General features: G+C 37.7%; 1 protein-coding gene across 1 annotated transcript in view; it reads left to right on the top strand.

Annotated features, from left to right (window-relative positions):
* The window catches only part of LOC105493520 (usherin), a 789359-nt gene that overhangs the window by 521144 nt on the left and 257776 nt on the right, over positions 1–10439 (top strand). The window contains exons 40-41 of the mRNA XM_024796490.2: positions 593–1221; positions 9767–10101. Coding sequence (XP_024652258.2) covers positions 593–1221; positions 9767–10101 — 964 coding nt within the window. The remainder of the gene's footprint in view (positions 1–592; positions 1222–9766; positions 10102–10439) is intronic.

Here is a 10439-nt window from a genome sequence, read left to right as displayed (position 1 = left end):
ATGTGAAAGAGCTAAATCGGCAGCTTCTGTCACAGCCACAGTAAAAAATCACCTATAATATTAACAGGGAGTAGATAAATTGCAAAACATGGATTAGAATGATAAACAGAACCAAGGATAATATAGAATATATAATGAGAGATGCCGAAGGATTTTACTGTGCTGTAAAATATGCAAGTTTGTTATGATAGTGTTATTGATTATAATTAGTTACTGGGGCTCTAGAAAAAAAAATGTAGTGGAAGCTAGAACTTTGGCAACAACGGCCCTCTTGTATGTTTATTACATTTATTTTTTTAAATCCTCATTTTTTAACTATTGGCTTGAATAAAAAGACATGATTTTGATAAAGCTATCTTAGAGAGAAAAATGACAATTTTAGTTTCATAATATTCACAAGTATTTCACATGCAAAATTTATGAGCAAAGCAATCACAGTCCTTGTCTTTATGGCACTTATTTCTTTACTTATTGGCCTTTACCAAGTGTTCATTTTCATACCCTTGTAGCAGAGCTATCACTCATTTTAGCTTTGAGGAGAGGTGGGACGTTTACAAGAGGTATCACTTTCTGGATTTGTTTTACTTTACAGAACCTGGACCTGTAGTTCCTCCGATTCTTCTGGATGTGAAGTCAAGAATGATGTTGGTCACCTGGCAGCATCCTAGAAAGTCCAGTGGGGTTATTACCCATTATAACATTTATCTACATGGCCGTCTATACTTGAGAACTCCAGGAAATGTCACTAATTGCACAGTGACACATTTACACCCATATACTGCCTATAAGTTTCAGGTAGAAGCCTGCACTTCAAAAGGATGTTCCCTTTCGCCAGAGTCCCAAACTGTATGGACACTCCCAGGGGCACCGGAAGGGATCCCAAGTCCAGAGCTGTTCTCTGATACTCCAACATCTGTGATTATATCTTGGCAACCCCCTACCCACCCCAATGGCTTGGTGGAGAATTTCACAATTGAGAGAAGAGTCAAAGGAAAGGAAGAAGTTACTACCCTGGTGACTCTCCCAAGGAGTCATTCCATGAGGTTTATTGACAAGACTTCTGCTCTTAGCCCATGGACAAAATACGAATATCGGATACTGATGAGCACTCTTCATGGAGGTACGAACAGCAGTGCTTGGGTGGAAGTTACCACAAGACCCTCACGACCTGCTGGGGTGCAGCCACCTGTGGTGACAGTGCTGGGACCTGATGCAGCCCAGGTAAGATACTGACTGTTCTCTCTCCTTTGCAGATTTAGGAATGTACCCTGGATTGACTCTGTGTTGAACAGAGCCATCTACTGACTAAACAAACACATTTGTTGTTTTAGGCATCCACTGGAGAAACTAGGTTTTGGCCTTTGGCCCAAACTATCTTAAATTCGATGTCAGTTTTTCATTTCTCCCTGTATCCCCTTAATTATATTGTTGAGATGCTTCCATTTGCCTCACACACCTGAAATACTTTGAATGCCACAAAGGGATGCTTAGCTTAACCACCACGTCAGATTTAAATAGATCAGAAAATGAGAAGAGATGGGAAAATACAGAGGAATGAATTAGCATATTAACAAAATTTTCCATTACCAATAGTCTGGTATTTTTTAATAATCAAAGAATCAAGTAATGGGGAAAGAAATAAAAATAGCATATTAACGGGCTATCCAGAAAGTGTTCAATTATTCACCTCATTCTATTGGGAATGAACTCTAGAGGAAAGGATAACTACCATTGTTTTGGCTGGCATACAAACTTCATTCAAGGGAAATTAGTGTAACCAAACAGGAGGGAGTTTTGTAGCTTAGAAGCCTCTTTTGTGTAAATACACACATGCTTCCATGGATTCAGTCTTGTACTACTGCCAAAAGCATTGGTACAGTAGCTTGCTCACCGGAGCACAAAACAAAGGACATTTGCATAACAGCAAAGTTCATCTGCTAAAATTATTACTTGGATCTATGTTGTGTGTTCTCTCTCCCCCACCAAAAGCAAACACTAGGTGATGCTAAACAATGTAAATTGTTGAAGAAATTTAATTTAACCTACAGTCTAAAAGTTACTTTTAAAAGTCTTTGTTAGTTTTAATATAAAGCTGGTCAAAGCAACACACATTTTTGATATAAATATAAGTGTATAGAATTCTATTATTAAACACCAATGGGAAATTAATTTTAAGTACATGATATGCAATGTTTATTGGATGAATTGAGCAATGTAAAGAATTGCTTTTGATTCAAAATAGAAACACAACCAAAATCCAAGCCTAGAGTTAATAATCATTCCAGGAATGACTTTTTTTTCCATCCTGGGGCAATTGTGTAAAACTTTGGTAGCACTACCAATCACTATGATGCAACAAAACAAACACAGTCTCTTTACAAAGGCAATACTCCATAATGGACATGGTTCTGTATTATTTCGAATAAAAATCTTATAACTAAGTGTTACTGATTGTGGCCGATCTGAAAAAGAGTAAGTATTTTCAAGCCGGGCACAGTGGCTCAGGCCTATAATCCCAGCACTTCGGGAGGTCCAGGCAGGCAGATCACAAGGACAGGAGTTCGAGACCATCCTGGCTAACACAGTGAAACCCAGTCTGTACTAAAAAATACAAAAATAATTAGCCAGGCGTGGTAGCGGTCGCCTGTAGTCCCAGCTACTCGGAGGCTGAGGCAGGAGAATGGCATGAACCCGGGAGGCGGAGCTTGCAGTGAGCTGAGATCCTGCCACTGCACCCCAGCCTGGGCGACAGAGCAAGACTTCGTCTCAAAAAAACAAAGAAAGAAAAGAAGAGAATTTTCAGAAGAAGAACTCAGCAGTGCACAATTCTACTTGACTCACCATATATAAACAATAATTAAAAGTATCAAGAACGTAGAGCAAGTTGCCTGGCTTTTTCTTCACATTTTTACCCTCTTTTGATTTTATAATATCATCCAGGAATTAAACAATATACATGGCTTGTCAGCTTGCTAGAGAAGTTTAGATTAGCGTGGCTAGAAAGCTGAATCTCATAGGCACTCACCTGAGGCCACAAGGCAGGAATCTAAATGTCTCTAAGAAGGTGTCTGAAATATATGAACATTGTACACTAGTAATATCATTCTAAAAATTCACACTTTTAATTCTCATCTTATAACTAGGAAATAAAAAGTTATCAATAAGGAGAATCAGCAGGAACATTCAACTGAGTCTAGTTTTTGTTTTGTTTTGCTTTGTTTTGTTTTGTTTTTTGAGACGGAGTCTGGCTCTGTCGCCCAGGCTGGAGTGCAGTGGCCGGATCTCAGCTCACTGCAAGCTCCGCCTCCCGGGTTTACGCCATTCTCCTGCCTCAGCCTCCTGAGTAGCTGGGACTACAGGCGCCAGCCACATCGCCTGGCTAGTTTTTCGTATTTTTTTTTTTTTTTTTAGTAGAGACGGGGTTTCAACGTGTTAGCTAGGAGGGTCTCGATCTCCTGACCTCGTAATCCGCCCGTCTCGGCCTCCCAAAGTGCTGGGATTACAGGCTTGAGCCACCGCTCCCGGCCTTGAGTCTAGTATTTAATGCTATATACTATTTAAATAGTATTAAGATAACATACCTGTCTTTCAGTATTATTGGCTCACATGTTCAGAGCGATCTTAAGACTTTACCAAAGCAGACGTTCTCATGATATAGCTTAGCTGGTAAACAGAGGTATATGACTGCTAAACAATGACTTCTCTTTGTAAAATATGAGATTTAAAAGTCAAAATTGCAAATAGAAAATATTTTATATGAAATAACAGAAGGATAGTCATTAATGCATTGGTTAAGAAATTAATTTAACTATTTAACATAGAGGGTTGTTCCAGGTATTAGGATGGATGACAGAAATTATCAACAGTACTAACAACAGTAACAATAATAATTTCAGTTCTATTGACATTTACAGAACATCGGTACATGAGTGTACGTCTTTGTAAGTGCCTCTTTTAGGCAGTGGGGTCACAGAAGAGATCAAGATAAAGTCCCTAGCCTCATGGCAATTACATTTTAGACAGAATGCAAGCAAATAACTAGGTAATATACCTGGAAGTGATAAGGACTTGGGGGAGAAGAATAAATTGAGTGTAGAGAAGTACGGAATACCAGCTGATAGGGTGGAAGATAATACAAGGAGCAGAGTTGGTATTTCACCTTAGTGTTACTCATTTTGTGCAATGTGGTTTTTTTCTCCATACAATGCCACCTGTAAGAATTACAGTCCAACAGGGAAAGCAAGAGAGACAACACATACTTAGGCCAACTAGAAAATAAATTAAATGTAACATATTAGTAAGTACTAAAAGAGGCGATATGACTTGGCATAAATATGAGCCTTGAGAAAGGTAAATTGGAGAGCACAGCAGCATAGATGAAATAATATGCTTAAAATCTTATTTAATTACAGGAAAAATAAATATATAATGTAAAGAGTTGTGTCACCGGAAAAAGTGAAAGCCGTGCACTTTTATTTAATGTTTAATCACCTAAGAAAATTTATTTCATTTCATAAGGTTGGTAAAAATGCCCTACTAAGACCTAAAACAGTTCAATGAAACTATAGACTAATTTCATGTATGAATACAGATTCAAAACTTTTAAATAAAAGATTACCAAATTGAAGTAAGCAGTATATTAAAAGAATGATATACCAGGACAAATTGATTTGATTTTTAAAAATGTGAGGATGGTTCAACATCAAAAAATCTATCAACATACTTCTTACATCAATCAATTAAAGTAGAAAGCCCATTTTTTTTAAAATCAATAGATGCAGAAAAAAGACATGCAATTCAGAAGTCATTTCTAACAAAAAGTCAAAGTAAAATCAGATTAGGACCAAGGTACTTAAATGGGATAAAGTCAATGTGTAAACTGCTGCACTGAAGCCTTAAATTGAGGACTGATAAGAAATTTTATGTATAAATAACTAAGTTGCATAACTATGATGCAGCAAAACAAAACAAAACAAAACAAAACTTCTTTTATGGTAATATCATGAGCCTCTAAACCCTGATGCCCCTGTCCGCTTTTTCATAGGTAATGCGGAATAAAATAGAGTAACCCTGCAGCTGTCAGCTCTTCTTATACAGTAGGGTCCTCACTCGGCTCAGGCTACTGAAGCCACCAGTCTTGGCAGGTGCGCCGCAAGGAACAGTGTCGCCCAGACCACAACCATGTGTAGCTTCCTTCCCTCTGCTATGTACACTTAGGGTCACTCATTTATGGGTTTGATAATGAGCCAAAGTAAAAGGAGTTGAGTCTTAGTCATCATCCTCATTGACTTTTAAAGATGGGCCAATATTTGATGTCTACCTAAAATAAACCACAGACAAAATGTATAAATATTTCACAGAAGGAATAATAATGAAAATATATTCATTGAGTTCATGTTATGTTCTAGAAATTGCTTTCATTTAATTCTTACTGCAACTGTGTCAGATAAATGCTATTGCTGTTCCCGTTTTACAGACAGGAAAACTGAGTATGAGGGATTAAGTAATCTGCATAAGATTACATAAGGAGTAAGAGTTGGAATTCACACCCAGGCAATAGGGTTCTAGAGCCCATGCTCTTCTCTACTTCGTCACACTGCAACAGGTGGAAAAAAAGTGCAATCTTCCTTGATGGAAGGACTTAATTCCCTAACAAGACAATCCTTCCAAAGTCAACATATAAACTGAGCATCCTTCAAATCAGAATGCCAATGTTTTTTGTTTGTTTTATTTCAAAGTGGATAAAATTCTCTTTATAAATGCTCTTATTCATAAAGTTCTTAAAAATAGTTTGATGAAGTTAAAGACGTAAGGAATTGCTCACTATGCTTTTGGATGTTACTCTTTTCAAGCCTAAAGCCAATCAACTAACTTACATGTCTAAGTTTCTGCTGAAAATGGGGAACTTTGAAGGTGCCATGATTTTTTAGAGAGACTTTTCAGGGATGTAAAACAGCTGCTAAAAGTCAATCGTTCCTTAAACACTTAACCAGCAATTTAGCTGTCCTATTTTCTGAAGACTTATAATAAAAGAACAGAAAAAAATGGACATATAAATCATTAAGAACCCCTCAAATAAAAGAAATCATCATGATAGGAAAGCCATCTCTGAAGTAAACATTTTATTTCCAGTGCAAAACTATAATTCTATTTAAAAGTTTTAACGTAATACTATTGTTTTAGAGAACACATTTCTTGCTTATTCAGGCCAATAACACGTTCTTTTGTCTGAATTTTTAGGGATGCGACAATATTTCTTAATCTTTCTTATATGCAATGAATATACAAAAGGTCAGGAAATTAAACAAACTGAAAGTTTTAATCTCATATATTTTGACCACACATATGATAATAAATGTAGTCTTAAGCATAGAAAAGAATAGAATACAATATTTAGTTAACTGGCTCCTTAAAATTCTTGGACACAGGCCGGGCATGGTGGTTCATGCCTGTAATCCCAGTATTCTTTGGGAGGCCAAGGTGGGTGGATTACCTGAGGTCAGGAGTTCGAGACCAGCCTGGCCAACATGGCAAAACTCCATCTCTACTAAAACTACAAAAATTGGCCAGGCATGGTAGCATGCACCTGTACTCCCAGCTGCTCAGGGGGCTGAAGCAAGAGAATCGTTTGAACCCAGGAGGCGGAGGTTGCAGTGGGCCAAGATCGCCCTGCTGCACTCCAGCCTGGGTGACAGAGTGAGACACTGTCTTTAAAAAAAAAAAAAAAAAAAGTCTTGGACACATTGATTGATTCATTGAGACGGAGTTTCACTCTTGTTGCCCAGGCTGGAGTTCAATGGTGCAATCTCTGCTCAGTGCAGCTTCTGCCTCCTTGGTTCAAGCAATTCTCCTACCACAGCCTCCCTCCCGAGTAGCTGGGATTACAGGCACCTGCCACCACACCCAGGTGATTTTTGATATTTTTAGTAGAGGCAGGGTCGCATCATGTTGGCCAGGTGGGTCTGTAACTCCTGGCCTCAGGTGATCCACCTGCTTCGGCCTCCCAAAGTGCTGGGATTCCAAGCATGAGCCACCACACCCAGCCAACACGTTCATTTTTAATAATGGCTCCAGGGTATTTTCAGGAGGGTGATCAAATTAGATACCATCTCTGTTGGCCTACTGACTATAATAACGATATCCTTCTCCATATTGTTATAAGAGATTGTTTTATACAGTTCTAGAAATTTTCTATAGAATTAGATTCATTTCTTCTAACTCACTGCTGTCAAAAAGATATATTTTTCTAAGTTTGTAACTTTTTAAAAAATAAAAAATAGGTTTTAGATGGAAACATTTATAGTAGAAAAATAGGGGTTTTTTTTAGATCTTGAAATGTTTATCTGCGGAGTCATTATACCAAATCTCTTAATCTCTGCTGGTAGATATCTTATTCAAGTTTTATCTTCTGAACGCTCTTTCTCAGTCTCAATACCAAGTTCCAAATCAATTCGCTGTTAGCTCAACTACTAACACAGACTATCTCCTAAGTATTAATTCTATTTTTTAATATATATACTTTAAGTTCTAGAGTACATGTGCACAACGTGCAGGTTTGTTACATATGTATACATGTGCCATGTTGGTGTGCTGCAGCCATTAACTCATCATTTACATTAGGTGTATCTCCTAATGTTATCCCTCCCCCCTCCTCCCACCCCACGACTGGCCCCAGTGTGTGATGTTCCCCTTCCTGTGTCTAAGTGTTCTCATTGTTCAGTTCCCACCTATGAGTGAGAACATGAGGTGTTTGGTTTTTTGTCTTTGAGATAGTTTGCTGAGAATGATGGTTTGCAGCTTCATCCATGTCCCTACAAAGGACATGAACTCATCCTTTTTTATGGCTGCATAGTATTCCACAGTGTATATGTGCCACATTTTCTTAATCCAGTCTATCATTGATGGACATTTGGGTTGGTTCCAAGTCCATTCAGGACATAGGCATGGGCAGAGACTAAGTATTAATTCTTTAAAGTGTTGTCAAGCTCTGACCTGAACTCTCAAAGTATTCTGGTCTAAGAGGCAAGAAAAGCCGTGTTCTTCAGATTAATCAGGTTGAATTTAGCTCTGATAGCTCTTATTTTTTCATTTATGTTACAAATACCAGGAAGCCCTCTGAGTTTGAGTTTGACCTTGACTCATTTTTCAGGTCCACAGACAGCATTGCACCTCCAAAACAACTAGATTCCTATGTCTCTTCTACAACCTTTGCTTGTTTTAGGGTGTTTTTAAAAATACTCCCCACATCCAGGCAAATCCTCTATGTTTACAAGGACCACATCTGAAACTTCTCTTCATCCCAGCCTCTCTTCTTAGAACTCTCCAAAAAGTTTTTTGTGGCACAAGTATACATATGTAACAAACCTGCACGTTATGCATATGTACCCTAGAACTTAAAGTATAATAATAATAAAAAATAAAAAAAAGACTAACAATGATTTCATGCCCTGCAGTATAATTTGGTAGATATTGGCCCATTGTTAATTATAAATTACCAAATTAATCATCAAGCAATTGCCCAGCTAACATGCGGTGAGAGCCCTTTTTGTCACCAATTATTAGTAAGAACACTCTAAAAATCTCAGGTCATAGTCCTCCTGGATGAAACCTTTTCCCCTTGATTTAAGATAGAAAATTATGGTCAGTCCTTCTCCATTTTAATTTTTATATTGCTCCTCTTTGATTTTTTTTTAGAGTTACGAATGTACATATAAATATGTCACCTTGTAGAAATCTGTCTCTTAAGGTTTCAAAATAACTGTATTTAGGGAAAAAATATAATCTAACAAACTATAACTACAATTACTAACTGAACTCCACCTCTGCGCACATGGTACTAAGTGGATGTACAATTTATCCCTGCTATGAAGAAGCTTACGGACTGGGACATGAGATATATATCCTGGCATTTATATAAGGTGCACTAGAAGGTACCAATAAAAGAGATGAAACAGGATAACATGTAAATAAATGATTTTTGTCATGGCCTGTGCACATTTTTTCGGCTCTCTTTCCCCATAAGAACATGAGTGTGTTACCACTATGCTCCTGTACAGTTTAGCGAGAAAAGAAAATAAACTTCAGACATTCTAGAATTCCATTACAAAATGCTGTTCTTTCTTCTGTTTCTCAAGTCCACGTTTTAGCTAAGCACAAACATCTTTGGCTTCCCCTTTTTAAAAGCTTTCTATACATTTTCTTATCCCTGAGAAGAGGATGTGCTGTTAATGCTTTAATTGCTTAGTTATATATTAGTAAGATTCAGGGACTCAATTTCACATCTTCAGAAAATATGAATAATGATTTCTCTTTCCCTTCCTCCAAGAAAAAGTGACTTATTTAGCAGGCACACTAACAGTGCAAAGAAATGAGTTCCGATGTTTCATTTAATTGAGTTATAAACATGAAAACTATCAAATCCTATGCAACCCTATTGAAGCATGTGGATGTGTGAATTTTCTCCATGTGTTTGCTCTGTGTCCTTCAGAACACCCACGGTGGCGGTGAATCACTGAGGTGTGTATCAGTCTGACAGTCGTAGAAAGTGGCAAGACTGAAAGCCAAACCCAGGAAACAGCATTTCATTTAGCTCCTGGAGTACTGCTAATTGATCTCAAACCCTTCATTACTGTCTAGTCCTAAGGACTCAGGAGAATGCAGGCATTGAGAAAATGACTTAACTGAAAACAAAATTCTAGGCCTTGTGAACTTCAATTGCTCTATTCCTGTATTATTACACTGATTCTAAGTTTATCTTTCATTTCAGGTCACTTGGAAACCCCCACTCATCCAGAACGGAGACCTACTTAGCTATGAGATTCGCATGCCTGACCCTCACATCACTATAACCAATGTCACTTCCGCAGTGTTAAGTCAGAAAGTTACTCATCTGATTCCTTTCACTAATTATTCTGTCACCATTGTTGCTTGTTCAGGGGGTAATGGGTACCTTGGAGGGTGCACAGAGAGTTTACCTACCTATGTTACCACTCACCCCACCGTACCTCAGAATGTTGGCCCATTGTCTGTGATTCCACTAAGTGAATCATATGTTGTGATTTCTTGGCAACCACCATCCAAGCCAAATGGACCTAATTTGAGGTAAGAGAAGGTGACTATGATTTTTATTTTGCTATGGTCCTTATCTCTCCAAGAACTGGGGAAGTGAAGGAGACTTTTATTTCTGTATGAACACAGAACTAATTTGGCATTGAATATCCACTGACTCATAACTTTCACACACTATCATACTGCACACTTCAACTTACTATGGAAACATCAAAGTCTATCAAAGTAGAAATATAATCATCATATTTGAAGAGCTAAAGACCCTTGAAACCACAATCACCATTCTCTAAGGATTCGCTACATAATCTGTCACTTCATTTTCAACATATACTTTTATTATATGTTAGGCAAACCTGACGTATGTTCTATAT

This window comes from Macaca nemestrina, chromosome 1, assembly GCF_043159975.1.
Source record: "Macaca nemestrina isolate mMacNem1 chromosome 1, mMacNem.hap1, whole genome shotgun sequence".
NCBI classification, from domain to species: domain Eukaryota; kingdom Metazoa; phylum Chordata; class Mammalia; order Primates; family Cercopithecidae; genus Macaca; species Macaca nemestrina.
This window is presented reverse-complemented; position numbering and strand designations above follow the sequence as displayed.